Source organism: Ixodes scapularis, unplaced genomic scaffold, assembly GCF_016920785.2.
Source record: "Ixodes scapularis isolate PalLabHiFi unplaced genomic scaffold, ASM1692078v2 PGA_scaffold0__279_contigs__length_252992795, whole genome shotgun sequence".
Taxonomy (NCBI): Eukaryota; Metazoa; Arthropoda; class Arachnida; order Ixodida; family Ixodidae; genus Ixodes; species Ixodes scapularis.
Genome location: NW_024609835.1, coordinates 75,561,295 through 75,578,220, shown reverse-complemented (window position 1 = coordinate 75,578,220; position 16,926 = coordinate 75,561,295). Strand labels below are relative to the sequence as shown.

The 16,926-nt window shown below is 43.6% G+C and overlaps 1 protein-coding gene across 1 annotated transcript in view; it reads right to left on the bottom strand.

The window, feature by feature from the left end:
- Nucleotides 1-397: 397 nt before the first annotated feature.
- LOC120836366 overlaps nucleotides 398-16,926 on the bottom strand; it is a 72,452-nt gene continuing 55,923 nt past the window's right edge. Inside the window, exons 3-4 of the mRNA XM_040205193.3 lie at nucleotides 2,984-3,095; nucleotides 398-818 (exon numbers count right to left, since the gene is read on the bottom strand). Coding sequence (XP_040061127.1) covers nucleotides 600-818; nucleotides 2,984-3,095 — 331 coding nt within the window. The 3' untranslated portion in view covers nucleotides 398-599. The remainder of the gene's footprint in view (nucleotides 819-2,983; nucleotides 3,096-16,926) is intronic.

The following is a 16,926-nucleotide window of genomic DNA, read 5'->3' as shown; positions in this document are numbered from 1 at the left end:
CTAATTCTTTTACTGCCCATAATAGAAGAAAGAGATCATAGCCATCACTGGAAAAAATCAGAGTACTAAGAAACAACAAGTAAAAGAAATGAACAGAATGAGCACTGTCTGTTAGTCTCTTTTACTTGTTTGAGGTGTCTTGGCACTGATTCTTTTCAGTTACACCACACTAACCAGCCCGAGTGTAGACTCTGTAATAGTCTAGGTATTGCACTATCAGATATCTATGACACATATATCATGGTATATGATGTAACATGGCTGAAAATTGAACCGTTATGTCTGACAAATGTAAAAAAGCATAAAAGTAAGAATGCAGACCAAAAACAATAGACCAGATAAGCCATTGTCTGCTGTGTCGTTCCTTGGTCTGCATCTTTATTTTTACATTCATTACGAATAATGTCTGAGGCATAACGGAGGTCCACAGTGTGGACAGTTATGAATCTGGTGGACAGTATTAAATGAAAAGAGCAAGTTCAGAGACTCAATAACACACTGGAATGACAGTCAAATATCTGTAAGGCTTTTACAATTCTCAAATTGTTTTACGGCTCTTTTCAAAAGGTTTTTATTTCTGGCTTTGAGGCAATCCTACTTCACAAAATTATGAAAACTTTTAGCTCATGTAGTAGTATATTACAATGCATGATACTCACCTGTCCATGTAGAAAATGTGAAGAATTTGCCATTGTTACTTCTGTAGGAAGCGAACTAGTGCAGTGGTGCAATTCATTTCCCTTCTCAAGTAGAAAGCTGCTTGTGAAGCACTTTGGCAACTTTCCGGGTGGAGAGGCAGAGACATAGCTGCTGTAAACCTAGGAAGAAAAACACCAATTAAGTTCCCCCATTCCTCTCTCATCGCTTCCCTCTCCCTCCCTCCCTCTCCCAACCCCTTTTCTCACCGTCTTATAGGGCCCCTCCCCTGCCCCAGTTGTCTCCCTTTCCTCTCCCTCTTCCTGGTCACATGACACACCAATTCAATTTCCCCAAAAATGATAGGAATGTAGGTTGTTCACTCCCAAATAACTGTTTCATGTCTTCCACACAATTGAAGTAATTTCTCCTAGACTGTAACAAAATTGCTTTGTTTTTGCCTTTGTCCTCCTCCAAATTAAGATGTCAGCTGAGAAAAAGCACTTGTCCTGTGTAGTCTTCCACTTGTCCTTCCTTGTCTTTTGCACATTCTATTTCCGTGAAGCTCCTAAACACTGCATTTCATGAATTATAGGACTTCGAAGATAAAGGTCGCTGCCAATTTTTTTTTATACACAAGATTTTCTTTTCAACTGGAAATACTATGCACTACAAGATATGAGGTCATAAATGCTCTGCTCTATTATTCTTGAAAATAAGAACTGTGTGGTACCATTTGTTTATAGGTAGCGATCAAGGGCAAGATGAGAACTTTCCAACTGGTAGAAGTTGGAAAGTTGTTTTGAGCCATCTAGTTCTTTTTATAAAAAATTGTTATGCTGGACCATGTTTTATAATAATGGTATAGCAGTAATTAGGACCATCTTTTCTCCCATTACTTCTTTAAAAGACAACTTCAGGAATGGCCTATGTAATTAGCATCCAACACACATTTTTTACTTCCCAGATCTGAGTGTTTTCTCCCCTCCCACATCTTTTCCCTTTCCATCACCCCCCTCTCCAAGCAGAGTTTGTGTGAAGCCATCATATTTCTTTTTCAGCCTTCCTTACATCTTTTGCTAATCTTGCTGCAGTTCGGGAGAGGGGAGAACCAAGACAATATATTTTACCCTGTGGAAGGTGACAAGACCAGATGACATTTCTCCATAATCTTGAATTCTGCAACCTCCCCATCCAACTTTTTTTTTTTTTTTTTTGCATTTATCATAGTTTGCATTTTTATTTTCATAATTTAACTATTCTAGCATTTAAAAGGGTGTAAAGAAATATGTAGAGAACAGCACACTAAAAGTGTTCCATTGTTCTGTGAGAATCTTAGGTCACTTTTTATATCTACAGCATTTCCATCCTGAAGCAGCTTAGTAAATATATTTCATACACCGTTGTTTAACCTATCCATCCGTTTTTCTCGCTGAGTTTGAAATGTAAGCATGTGTATTATGTTCAACCATTGCCAGCTCGTTTTTGCCCAAACATTTTATATTTATTATGCTGTATGTATACTTATTGTGAGCATTATATTGTTGAATTCTTTCCACTGTTTTATAGCATTATAACTGTAGTACTTGTTTATAAGTTTGTGCTTTCTTGCCTTGTGTCTTTTTTGTTTGTCTATATCTTGAATTCGTTGTATTTTCTTGTTTTTGTCCTTCCTTACTTAATGCTCCACATAAGCCTGTAAGGTATGAAAAATAAATAAATTCCAAAAAACTATATGGCCCTCACAAATTTTGCCCAGGACTGCCATCTTGCAGACTGGATGGATAGATGATAATGGCTGTACCCTTTGTAACTGGTGGTAGCTTGTGCCACCTAGCCTAAAAACAATAACAAAAACCTGATTTTCCCTTCCCAGTTAATGTGTTTCTCTAACCATCACCAGGTAGAAGATGATTGCCAGGCAGACCTTTGGGGGTTTGAGCAAAAAAACTAAAACATCATCCTTCACCTCCTCCCCACGGCGAAGGAGTTGCCAATTTTTACCTGGTCAAACCTTGTCGACGTCAAGTAACCCCCGACCCACTGGGAGACAGGGTTCAGACATTGGGCCGCAACCACACGGGAGGGAGTCCCAATTTTCCTCTGTCCCACCTGTCCCCCAACTGTGCTAGTCAGTTGTACTTAGTTCAAGTTTTCCTAGATAATTCCTACCAGCATTCCAATCTTGCTAACATGTGTCCACCACTGCCAGACTGGCATCCCAACAAAGCATTTTTCCACATACGGTAGCCAGATTAGCTTTTGAAGTGTGGCTACTTGCAAATGTGGATAGGTAAATGGTACAGAAAAAAAAAAACTGGAAAAGGAATAAAAAAAGGTCTACTACCTTAGGTTCAGAAATTCCTGTTTTCTCAAAAGCTAGGCCCAAATCAGATTTCTGAGGCTGCTGCCAAGAGTGGGACTTGTGGCACTGCTGAAGATGAATCAGGTGATTTGACCTGAAAAGAAGCAAAGGGTTTAAGGTCAGTATTACTTTCCCAAAAGCACTTATCTATAAAACAAAATACCTTGTTCACAACACACATAACTTCTACAACAATTTTCCACATTATAATACACCATGTTCTCGTATCCCTGAGTAATGTGAGCAAAGACCCACGTAGCACCCAATGTCGTGCGAACATTCCCTGGGTGTTCTGAACGTTGAAGGAACGTTAAAACACCATTCAGAACGTTCTAGGAACGTTCGTATGCGAACATTCCTCACAAGGTAAGCTGCTCAACACTCTAGGAACGTTCCTTGGCGAACATTCGTATGCCTAATGTTCTCGGAACATTCGCCTTCGAATATTCACATGTGCAACATTCTTTGAACGTTCGCTTGCGAACATTTCTAAAATTTTCGCAGGCGAAGCCAACTTTACGGAGCTCTCACCCAACCTGTGGTTCAAAACACCATCCACTATATGCCACTTTGTGCCAAGAATATGCAAATTAAGTGGAGTTTCTGGAAACTTAGCATAAGGGATCAGTTCTATCTCATATGAATCTACCGAGGAATGTAATATAAGCTGTAGGAGAAAAAGAATGGTTTTCAAAACTTCATAATAAACTTTGCACTCACTGCGTATGTAGAAGTGCAGTTTTGAATAAACCCGATTTTTCGCACGTGGGTAAAATACTTTGAAAAGGGTATATCCTGCAGTTGAGTGTGGGATGCTATGTTCTAAGCTCGGAGTGAGTAATCGGTTATGTATGCAGAACATTTTGAATGAAAGAAGTTGACAAGTGACAGGTAGGAGTAAACTGTCGTTAGTACATGCTCGGGCTGGTGAGCTGGGAAAGCGGTAATATTGTGCCTCCGCTTCTAAAAATATCTTTTGATTAAAAAATATCCATCGCCCTGTGAGCGGCTTTACCATCATTCATATATGTGAGCAGCTGATTAGTGCTTTTTCCTAATCAAACCGTAATTGTAAAAACTTTGTATAAGCAGAAAATGCTCCCTGAATGTAAGGAGCAGCAACCCACGCACGTTCCGGGGAGACTGAAGGATGTCCCTGCATAAATTTGCAGCATTTCAAGAAAGTTGCAGAAGTTCTTTGGATGTTCTGAGAACGTTCTTAGAACCTTGTTAGGATATTTTAATGTTGATTGAATATCCTGGTAATGTTCTTTGTCGTTCTCAGAACGTTTTAAGAATATATCTTTGAAAACATTTCCCGAATATAGCGATAAGTGCCTGCGCCACATTCTGACAACGTTGATAGAATGTTCTTACGTAAATTTCCAACATTCCAAGAATGTTGTCTATGTTCTCTTGAACATTCCCGGAATGTTCTCAGAACGTTCTCGTGCTACGCGGGGAACTTCACTCTAGAACCATTGCCAAAAGTGCGCAGATGATAGAAGACAAAGACAACATGAAGTATGCTTTTCAGGATTATGGCCTATACCTAGAGGGCAATGTATTAGATGTAACTTTTATTTCTGCCTTTAGAATGCTGATAGGGCTTAGTTAGTTCTTTAAAAAAAAAAATCAGTGCTCAATTTATTTTTTTGTTTTCTTTTTTTTACTGAAAATTTTATTTTGACAAGAAAAATATTGTTATGTGTACCAGGTTTCAAATATTTTAACAATAAACATAGAAGTAACAAAACTATGAAAACATGATATTTAAAATAGAAAAATTGAATAAAATAACTTTTACTCTGCACAATGTATTTTAAACTGAAGATGTTTCCAGACACAAAAAGAGCCAAACTATTTTTTGCTGTAAAGGCATTATGCATTCCTGATTTGGAATACTATCATAGAAATGCATGCAGAACTACCCACATTGACCAAAAGTAGAGGTTAGATATTGGTTTTATAAAAAGAATCGACATTGAAAGCCGATATATATATATATATATATATTGGGAGCCTTATCACATCAACATATGGATATTAATATTAATGAACTCGATTATTTATAGGTCTCTTTAGAAGGTTTAAAGTGAAGCATATTTCAAAACTCATCAACAAAAAATCCCAAGCTGGCAAATGAACATCACAAGTGACAAATTTCGGATTTGTTACTATCATGATATAAAGTAAAGACTTGTTAGTCACCGAAGCACACTATCTGATGTAAAAAAAATCCATGTTAAAGTAAAGCACCCATGTCTTGAGACACTCTCAAAACCGCGACAAAGATGATTGGCAAATTTATGACAAATATCTCAAGAACTAAACTGATAACAAAAATGCTGTTGCGTTTTGTTCTAGGAAGCAATAAAGCTTATACGATCTCTTTCATCACATAACCACACATTTTTAGAAAACAAGTAGAATAACAGAAGTGCCGTGAAAAAAAAAAGTCTTAATCATACAACGCACACTAATCATAGAATAAGTCATGCAGTCTTTAAACCAAAAAGACAAAAAAAATATATTATTATTTTTTCGCTTAAGTATCCTCGTTTGAAACTGTGCTTGTTTTCAAGCGCGAGCGTACGTGAAACTCCCTGTAGCGCTATACTCACACCACAAGAGCCTTTCCCCGACCGCCCTTGGCAAAAGCTGGCATAACGACGTTCAACTCTATCGCAAATATAGCGTCATCGTTTTATTTCCCTATCCTCGCCCACTCCGTTGGTCAGCAAACACGGCAAATAGGAAACCAGTCACGAATTCGCAATCAACACCAGCGAAGAAGGCGACTCTGCTCATGATGGGCCGACTTCCCTATCACCCTTCCGGACTCTGACGAGTGTTCTTTTCTGACTAGCGTACTTCTTCGAGCCCTCTCCCTCTCATCGACAGTCGATCGTATCTCTAATTGCTTTACTGCACTTCCTCGAATGTCCCCTTACGGGCCTTACCCAAAACGCGCTTCGCAAATGTAAACAGTCATTCCTTTTTTTTTTTCCCGGAGAATTGCACTTCTTTGATCAACGCGGCTTCTGATACGATAGCCCCGGGTGTATTTGACAAGAAGAGCAATCCAAAGAGAAGTAAACTTTCCCTGCCCCTCTCTCCCGTTGACACGAACGGAGAAGAGACAAGAAGAGGAAGAGCTCACAGCAGAGTCCTTTCGGCGCCGTTCGCGTGTTACCCGTGCACGAAGACGGCGACTGCGCCGTCGAAAGACAAACACCGCGATGTCAAGTTTAGGGTCACGCATACGAAGGGGGAGAGGGAAAGACTCCCCCTGGTTGCGGGGTCACGCGACTCGAACTTTGAAGACGTCTGCCTGCTGCCATGCCACCAAGACCCGGATCGCTCGATCCGCGGTCAACGAACCCCGCACCCCCGCTGCGCACGGGGACGTCGTCGTGCCACGGAGGAAATCGGATCAAATCAATATAACCAGAAAAAAAAAAAAAAAAAGACTCATGCCCTTTTACACGTTTGTGGGAGACATCCGAAATCGCGAGATTGGAACCTCGATGGTCCGCGAACGATTGGGGCACCAGGGAGTTGCCGTAGATCGTTTTTCTCCTCCGCTATACGGTATCCGTAAAGAAAACGCTGCAGCTGCGCATGCGCGCCGCCAGCCTTGTCTGCATAGTTCAAGGTCTTGTGGCGGATTATGGAGCGCTATTCGGGTGCCTAGCGGGCTGCGGAAACGGTCTACTCAAAGACCCTACTGGTGACGAACGCACGAGGAGTTTCAAACTTGCTAGAAGAGTGCCAGCGTGGTGAAGCAATAAATAATTCTCTGAAGAGGACATCTACGCGCATGCTATGCACATGCAAAAAAAAAAAAAACGCACGTTCTTGCGCACACGTAGAACTTAACATCACAGTTAAAAAAAGAGCGTAGTAAAAAAAAAAAAAAAACATATTCGCTATCTTAAACCAGTCAGTGCAATGAAGAAAAATAATTTGCGCTACACCTATTTTATCATAAAAGGAATAAAAGAAATTGCAAAAAAAAATGCCATTTTCAAAGAGCTAACAAAAGGTTCTTGAATTTTTCATAAATATAAAAAAATATACCTTCAGACCAAGCCTCGATAGTTGCATTTTACATGGTATAAATCATACATATGCAAATTTTTGTGGTTATAGGTCAAAAATAAGAACAAGAATTATTGAGCGCAAATTGTGAAAATGCCCCAAAATTGCATAGAGATAAACGCGTTCGAATAGATGTGTCACAACAATCACAACACTCTTCGGCGGGGCGAAAAAGAATAATTAAAATTACAATTTATAAATATATATATAAATATATATAAATCATATATATATATATATATATATATATATGATTTCCCCTGAGAGATTAAGCCACAGAAACTATGATGGAAAGGAGACGACTAGGACAACTCCTCAACATAAATGTGATGGAAGGCGACGTAACAATTTGAAGAGCCACGCACATAAAAATGGCTCAAATTTATGCCGCTCTGGATTGCCGGGAGTTCTTCAAATGCGTAATTAACTAATTTCGGAATCATGACCAGTCCTTGATACTTTTAGACGTAAAATATAAAGATTCAAGTTTACTACAAAACCCTAAATCGCAATGTTTGCAAAATATTGCCGTTTATCGATTTTTAGGTAGCAAGTATGACAAAACATCTAGCGTACGACATGTACGAACATTTCAGTAGGCTTTTAGCCTGCATGAAAACTAGAGCAGGTTTTTTGTCGAACATTAGCATATGGCGTCATTCCAGGGACAGCGCCCTGGTGTACGAAATACATATCCAGGTATATATCAAGACGAAATTACTTAACTCAAAAACAAAAGAACCCTTAAAAACCGAAATGTTTATGAAAGGGATTCAATGGAAAACTTAGTACCACATTTCCACGTGATGCAGTTATAGTTACCTAATGTGTGGCCAATAAAAACAGGGCCCAGACTAATATGTTGTTCAAACTAACCAGGGTCTTCTCTGTGGGAACATGAGGAACGAGCTCTTGCATTTGTCGATTTTACCCAAACTAGGTACCGACCAGAACTTATTACCTCAAGGTTGACGTTTTTCGCGCTTTCCCGACCCGGAGGAACCTTCCATTGAGGACTTTCACAAATCTTGCTACCCCTTGGCCCGTTTCCTCGATTGAACTGCTTGACAGCCAGTAACGCCTATGAGATGTTACCGATTATCAAGTCCAAATCCTTGCGAACGGTTAGATTGACAAGGACTTGGACATGCCCACACAGAAGACAGCGGCGCCTTGGCGTCTTCCATTCCGACTGGAGTGAGCGACGTTCGGGGCCGTCAAACGCCTGGCAGACAAACGTCACAGCAAGAAGCGAGCGACAGGCCCTGCGAAAGGCCGAAGAAGCGAGTATCTCTTGTACAAATGACGAGCTCTCCACGGGCGTGTCGCTTGGGCCTCTCTGGACAACGTCGTCGTCCGGATGTGTCAAGAGCCCCAGCGCCGTCTTGGACGACCCCCTCCTCTTGACGCCGTTCATCGCGGTGACGTTTGTACACTTAAGGACTCCCCGTCGCGAAGGCTGAGGTTGAACGGCGAGTCTCACGGTCGCCGACCCATCGGCGGCGAAAGGGGTTTGCAGAGGTGACCATCAGCGAAGTTCAACGAACGCGACGACCGAGCGCGGCGTATTTGCACGGACTGCCCTCTCTTCTCGAGTACAACCCTTGTAAATCCTGAAGTGGTGCGGGCTTTTATTAAATTAATCGCGCGCGCGGACCGCTCATCTGACGTGGGCGTATACGTGTGGGGCCGATGTTTAGTTCACGATAGAGAATCGTTAGAATATGGCAAAGCGAGTGACACCGACAAGGCAGTGATCTGAGACTCAACGTGCCGATGCGTCCATCAAAATGACAGGTGGCTCGCTATTACTAATAGAAAATTGCTAAAGCTACTACTGATATGAGGTTACTAAAAGGACGATGTCGGTGCTGAAATAGCGCATTCATGAGGGTGCCTGTATTGTAAACGAAACATCGCATCCTATACTTCTTGAAAAGAGAGAGAGAGAGAGAAAGAGAGGGGGGTGATGTTAATTTTAAATTTTCATGTGTTTTGATTAAAGCGCTTATTCATAGATTTCCTCTACAAACATCCTCGGTGGGCGCGCTTCTGTAAACACTGCTGATGAAAAAACGAAGCAACGAAGCGGTCCAAATGGCGGAACGCTACGGACTGCTTCCTGCTTTGACAAAAATATTTGGTCTACGTTTACGAGTTCGATACTGAGATTCGGCAGAAGTATAGAGCCGCTATCGTATACGCAGACATAACAGATGCCGCTGTCCAGCACTCGGTAAAACTAATTTATAATAATAATATTTATTTAAACTCTGAAGAGTTGCGGCACCGCAGTAAGGCGGGTAAGCTCGTACCAGAAGCCCAGCGAAAGAAATAGCTTTCCACTGCATAAATTCCACACATGGAAAAAAACAACACTCCACTAAACCATTTCACGGTGATTTATAAACAAAGCCGCATTGTCAAAACTAGACGCGAGAATGAAGACAAAGCTGAAGTCGGTACAGCAAACAAAGGACGCTAGACGTTAGGAATGCGCTGTCAGCTTGTTACTGGGGATGTCCGTAGTTAGACTGGCAGTTGTGTCTCCGCAGCAAAGGGACGACTTGTCTACCGACAGTCATCCGAGTTGTATGACTGGCGCGTCGTCCCCGTCCCGACCCTAGTCGCCCCAGATTCGTGTCGTGTGCAAACAAACACCAACAAAGCAACGGAGAGGAAAAGCTCCAATTCCCGGAGATACGACGCCCCAAGATGTTCGTGCGGTATAGTAATGTCGCGCGAGCATTACGATACAGCCCAATCATCATTACGCGAGGAATCTTTACTTGTCCGTTGACGCCAAGACCGAAGGTTAGCGCCAATTCCTCTGCCCGCGCTGCTGCAAGCCGTAATGTTAGTTCCTGCTCTAATAATTTCCGATTATATACGACACGCCCGAGCGGTATGCTGCTGCTCTAAGCCCGTTGTAGTTGCAGCGACGACCCAGATAAGCGGAGGCAAGCGTCGAGCCTGCCCGGCCTGGCGCGGCGGCGACTCGGCGATTTCCTCCTCAATGGCTCGCCGCGAACAAAGCGCTCATTTCGGAGCCAGAATATCGGCTGGTCCCCACTTTCGGGCAAAGCGGCCAAGGTCTGCCCTTACGGGAACTCGGCAAGCACGCGTCGCTGACGCAAGGACGTGATGTGGGTGACACAAGCGCTCGCATATATGCAAACGGGGCGCGACAGGGTCGTGCGATCGAGCGGCAGAGTGCCTCAACGTTGCTGGGGCACTCTATTGAGGCACTCTATCGAGTGTGCTCGTGTGTCAAATATCCGCACAAATCCTTTTTTTTTTTTTTTTTTTTTTTGGGGGGGGGGGGGGGGGGTGGGGGGGGCGAGCGTTTTACGTTGAAGATATTTATTAGTAAAGCAGAAAAAAAGATGAGACCAAAGAAGCAAAAACATAATAATAATAATAATGAACTAAACTCACTATAAAGCTTCCAGGGCTAAGGGGTCTAGTAAGCGAACTACACGACGGTGGAAGTAATTCCACAACTGCCGGTTGATCAGTCTGGCCTCGCCGTCGACGCAATAGGATTAAAAGAATTAATCTGGTTAATATTCCTCGCTTCTAAAACTTAGACGCATACCTGGTGTGTTTTCTTTTTCTGCAAGATGCCGCGAGTCTTAATTTTATTTAGATTATGTTGTCTCGGTGTTCCTGAGACGGCGCCATACTTTGTAACGTCTCCAGCATGCGCTCGTTGCTTAGCTAAGCGTGCACGCTCGAGGTTCACGAGACGCGGTTATCGAAGGTGGGAAGCGGGTCATCTGAAGGACCTTCGTGTCGTTCTAATTCTGTCAGTGACTGCAGACGCACGAAGCACGCCATGAGAAAGTCAACAGACAAAGTAATTGCGTGTGACAGAATGGCTGCGAGCCATCGGTCAAAGCTCAAGCAGGACGCTGCTTCATGTCTGCTCCGTACCCCAGAAAGAAGCAACGTGAGACAAAATTTTCTCAACCCCGTCACGGTGCGTACAAATCCAGGTGTTTTTTTATACATATATGGTTATAAACTTCCGACTGGAATCCCCACGATATTTTAGTCATACAAGCTATACGATTCCGAGCCTCACTTGCCACGCGCCGCAGTATGGAACAACCCGAATTTTTACTACCTCTCCTAATAGGGACGTTTAGCAAACCGTTACCGTGTTCCGCGTACCGTACTACCGGTACGCGGAAGCATGCCCTGCGGTCACGGTATCACCCGGGAGCGCTTTAAAGCATGCGGTACGCGAAACCCGGTAACGGTTTGCTAAAAGTCCCGAATGTTATTTTGCGGTGTCCTAACGTTTGCCCCTCCTCTATGTAAAGGTCCTCATTGGCAATAAATGAAATGAAATCAAGTAGTTCAGACTGCATATGTCAACAGAGAATATAATTTATGTTACTGTTTACGTGTCAGGGCCAGCAAACCCAGCTTTTCTGCGCCCCCGTTGGCCAGCCTGTGTTACTTGGCGAATCACGAGAGAGACAACATAATGGGTATATGAAAGAAAGAAAGAAAGAAAGAAAGCTGTCTTATTTCCTGGCGTCCCGGGAAACAAAAAGAAAAGTAGTCTAAAAATATCCTTATCAATATTGGTCTTGCCCGAATACGGAGCATGAGCTCACACGCGGCAATCTAGCTCGCTGAGAATTATATTTCGACTTCATTTGTTTACGTGCCATTGAAAGTGCGAAAAAAGCGGAAGATGCACTCGGTCTCTGTGAAGATCTCATTGCATGAGACATTTCGGTCCCGGCGTTGATGGTCCCAGATGCGGAGGTAAAGGCCTGGTTCACACAACACCGTTTTCTTACATTACCTTACGTATAAGTCACCGAAACATTCGTGCCTCAAAAGTCGCGTGCCAGGCCTTGGACTCGTAGCCACGCCTATAAAGCACAGATGTCCTGGGGTGCTATGTTGCTCTTTTTGGACTCCCAGGAGACTTGGAAGAAGGAAGTGACGTCAACGGTTAGAGCAAACGCAGATTGGATGTTGACAGAAGAAAACGAAATCAACATCCAATCTGCATTTGCTGCGTCGTTGACGTCACTTCCTTCTCCCTAGTCTCCTGGGAGTCCAAAACGTGCAACATAGCCCCCCTGGTGACTGGTGCATAAGCTTTCGTAACGTGACGTAGAAATATCGGGGACTGTGTGAACCATACATAATTGATAGCAAATATTTTCGGCTAATAATCCGCTATAATAGTGGAACAGAGCGATAGCAAATCGGAGGAATCCGCTTTTTATAACCTAGGTTTCTTGGATTTCTTAAGCTTTGCTTACACACGATCCTAAAGTTTCGATTGTTTCTCAAAAGCGATTAAGTTCATTTCTATGCCACCAGGAAAATTCAACGCTCAAATCGTTATGGCTTTTAACCTTATACATGTGGTCAATGGCAGTAAAACACAATTATATATTTCCAAAACTGCTCTTACTAATCGAAAATACGCATGCCACCAAAGGATTCGTGCCATGTTGACAAGGAGATCAAACTATAGGGGAAGCTCTTTCCAGTCTGTTTTCCCCAGAGCTCGGTGTTTACCTATAATACAATGTTTGTCGACTTTATTCTTTACACAATGTAAACAGTGTGGGCAATAAACGGAGTGACGTTTGCAGGACACGAAAAGCCGGAACTCTCGTGAAAGCAGTGGCCAGAGGATACGAGCTTGACCAATACCACCTTGAATCAACAAAACATGTGCACTCGGACGTCATAAGAGTGAGATCGAGCGAAGACACAGGTTGGATCCGAGTGCTGCGTCAGTGCTCGGCTGAGCCTCGTGTCCAATCAACGCGCCGAAAGACGCTCGCCATCGGCCTCGGGGCCAATTGCTGATTCGGCGCCATCCGGCTGTGATGAAGTTTAGTGAAGGAAGAGTGGGGAGTTCGAGGGCCTTCATCACTCTGTACTCGTTTTAACCTCAAGAACCGTAGTGAACGATATACAGGAAGATCCATTGGAGGATTCTTAGGGAATACGTTTGCTTGACCCTTGGGAAACGTCACACACGTCCCCCTTTGAGAATCGCTAATGCTGACCCATGAACGTTCCTCTTTTGGCTTTCTCTTTTGCTTCGTCTATTTTTCGCTGCCTTTTTTTAGTCTCGTTACGGGGTCAGCGTTAGCGTTTCCCAGAGGGGGACGTGTGTGGTGGTTCCCAAGGGTCATGCTAACGCATTCCCTAACAATCCACCAATGGATCTTCCGTTTTTGTTTCTTTTTACCCCTTTTCTGTACTTAGTTTGTCAAGGTACGTCGACGGCCTAAGATACGGTAATCCATATGACCCATAGAAAGAACCACATCCATACTACTTTACCCCTTTTCACCCCTTTTATGGACTTAGTTAGTCAAGGTACGTCGACGCCCTAAGGTACGGTAACCCATATGGCTCAGAAAGAACCACATCCATACTACTTTACCCCTTTTCTGTACTTTGTCAAGGTACGACGACGCCCTAGGATACGGCAATCCGTATGACTCATATAAGGAACCACATCCGTACTACGCATAGAAAGAACCACATCCATACTACTCCATACCACTCGTGGAGGGAACCGCATCCATCGTTTTAACTGCAGACACGCGTAACAAACAGTCCACGCACAGCTACTACGGAAATCCAGAGTGAAGTACAACCGGTGACGGCAGAGCGGCACCTGAGCACGCCCGCATTCCACCGCGCCAGCTGTGCGCGTGACGGACGAAAACGAAAGGGCTCGCTTCGACGAAAACCCGGCGGTGCCTGTCAGTTTGTCAGCGGCGGGGAGAGTGGGAGAGGTTGACGCGTGCTGACATCAGCGCTTCGGACTAATAGGAGCGCGTCACTCTCTCCCCCTCCCTCTCTCCCCGGCGCTGACAAAGGAAAGACACCGCCGGGTTTTCGTCAAAACGAGCGTTCTAATGCTAACGCATTAAAGGAGTCCGACTCTTCACGGAGCACTACTGCTTTTCTCTTTTATGTACAGAATTAAAGGGAAGTTGGGGCACTTCTACATTTGAGAAAAAACGCTTGAATTGCGTTCATTTGGCCTTTAGAATAACAGATATCAAAATTATATTTCAATGCGACGCGCCGGAGAGCCACAAGAGCAATTTCAAAATAGGGCTGAAGCCCCGCCCCCCTAGCCTTGGGCAGCCAAAAGATCCGTCGATGACGTCACGGACAGCGACTGTCTTTCGCGTTTTTCTCGCGTTTAACAATACTTACGCAGCAAATGGTTTGGGTATTTGGGTTTATGGGGCAAAAATACACTAGAATTCAATTCTAACTCATTTTTTCCAAGAAGCTCCGTAGCTTGCCTTTAAGATATATTTAGGTGCATTCTAGATTACATATTTGTTACCTTATCAAGACGTACACGTTTCAAATACCAAAATCATCGCTTCTTCCTCTGACAACAAAATCTTGTAAGAACTACTCCGCGCGGCATGTGAACAGCGGGCAAAACTTACTTCTTCCTTGGGGTGAAAATGAGGCACTTCAAGCCTTTTTGCCAAACAGGTACTGTGGTCACGTGCACGATGCATGCTGCATTGTCCACGCAGGCCGGAGTGGCTGATCGCTGAAGCAGTGTTCGGCTACGGCAGCCGAGCGCTGCGTTACTGTTGATGTCCACATATCCATGGTTCTGGCTGTCCCTAGGTTGTCCCCAGAAGTGTAGTTGTAAAGTTAGCCGCTCGGGGCGTAGCGATCTCCTCTCCAATAGGAGTGCGTCCCAGAAACGCTTCAGTGCGCGCTCTTCCGGCTCGTGGCCATTACGGGTGATCCTTCGACGGCTGGCACTATCAATATTCGTCACAGTTACGCACCATGGGTTAGCAATGCTGATGACACGTGTAGTGCCCATACATAGTTATAGTTCTTCGATTTCCGCCAAGGTGCTAATTGGTCGCTAACCGGAACCCGAGCATTCACCGACGGATTGATCTCGTTACCCAGCGCATGATATCCTGAGTGACGCAGCGCTCGTTTCTTCGGTAATCGTGAGTTGGATTCAGCTGACGTGGTAGAGTGTACTGCGTATGCACCAAGGTAAAAAAAAACAGAAAGCTTAGCAAGAAAAAAAAAATCCACTCTTGTTTTCTTTTGTGTTTTTTTTTTACAGGAAAAATTACTGTTTCTGGCTTCTTACCCACATGTATTAGGTGTATGTTGCCCCATTACACAATACGTAATATAAATCTAACCCAATATCGTTTCACGGTCCCACTGACGTTCTCATAGCTGTTGTCGAAGAACGCGGGAGATGGAAAAGGTTGCCCTCGAACTTTTGCTTCCTCCGCTCTTCCGCTTTTGTTTTGTTTTTCAAAACTACTGGCAAAAAAAAAAAAAAAAAAGATTGTGATATTAGCAGTGAAACGGTATTCCTGAAAGTGTTACGCGCCGAATAATATTCCTTCCAAATTTATTCACCCGACCATACGAGGCGTGTTTTGGGTTCCCCTTCGTAACCACTATTCAACACAAAAACTTCGGGTAGATGAGTGTATTTCGAGTGACCTGGATTCCGGAAAACACGCATTTCCCGATGTGGTCGTTCAGCTGTTGCACCCGATTTCTTTATTCCTTAGCCGAAAGGAAAGGGTACTATAGGGAACTAGCGTACAGTTTCGCCTGTCCTGCTTTCCTGGTTACTGCAAAACCACAGACCAGGAATGTAACCTTAAAGTGGTAATTGGTTCCCTTCTGTTTACAACGAGACGCATAAGTCAGAACATACATCGATGTCGACTAATTAAATATTTTTTTTACTATTTGCAAGTGACCTGTATCTATGCCAACGAGTTAATAAACTTTCATCTCTAAATAATTTTCGTTTCTTTTTTTTTTATGTATTACTGAAATAGACAGGTGACAGCAGGCTCCAATTTTCTTCGCTTAGTCAAAAGTTGCCTGTTTCACTGGATAACGCAGTTCAATCCGTTATCCAGTGTAGGGAACTATAATAGAAAGAAAAACATGTTTAAAGAGCATTAAGAAAAGGACATGATATGAGTCTAATTTATTGCGCTCCTCGATTCGATAAACCACAGTAAGGGCATCAAAAACTTCCAGTCAAAAAATGTATTCATAAAGTTTCTTATCCAAAACATATATATAGAACAAAAATAGTACGGAGTCGGAGGGTTAAAGGGTGAAACGAGTCCACGCGATATCTATAGGCGATGTGCACATTTTTGCATGACGACCTTACGAAGATCTCGGACAACCGTGCAAATTCTCAAAGTAACCTCTACACCGTGGCCACCGAGCACCAATTTTCCAAAGTACCGCAAAGACTATCGTCGTATTCTTTGACCGAGCTACAATTGGCACGTCGCGCAGCTGTCTCTGGGTCAGAGCAACGCAGACACATTTACGGCGGCCTCCTCGATCGCTTAGCCGGACACCAAACGCGACGGTAGACGAGCGTCCATACAATGTATGTGAGCACAACAACAGCGATACGCCTTGGTTCACTTTTCGTGTCAACCATTGTAAAGCATCCCGCGTGTAAAGACCGAAATCGCTACGCTCAGCTCATTCGGGGAAGGCATACTCCGTATGCATGGCTGAAGCAATCTGACGATCTCCAAATAAAAAAAAAAAAGAAAACAACTTTGTATACGTTTTTGAGAAGTGTGTTACTTCTGCTGGCCGACGTCACAATGGGCCGAATGTTCTCATAAACACACTCGCTTTGTAGCACGGCTTCTCGCGTATAACCACGCGAGAGCGCTGTCACACGAAATAAGAAACTTGGAGCACTGGAGAGGGGGAGCGGCAGGTCGAGCAACAAGCGGACATTGTTCTCCGTTTCCTCC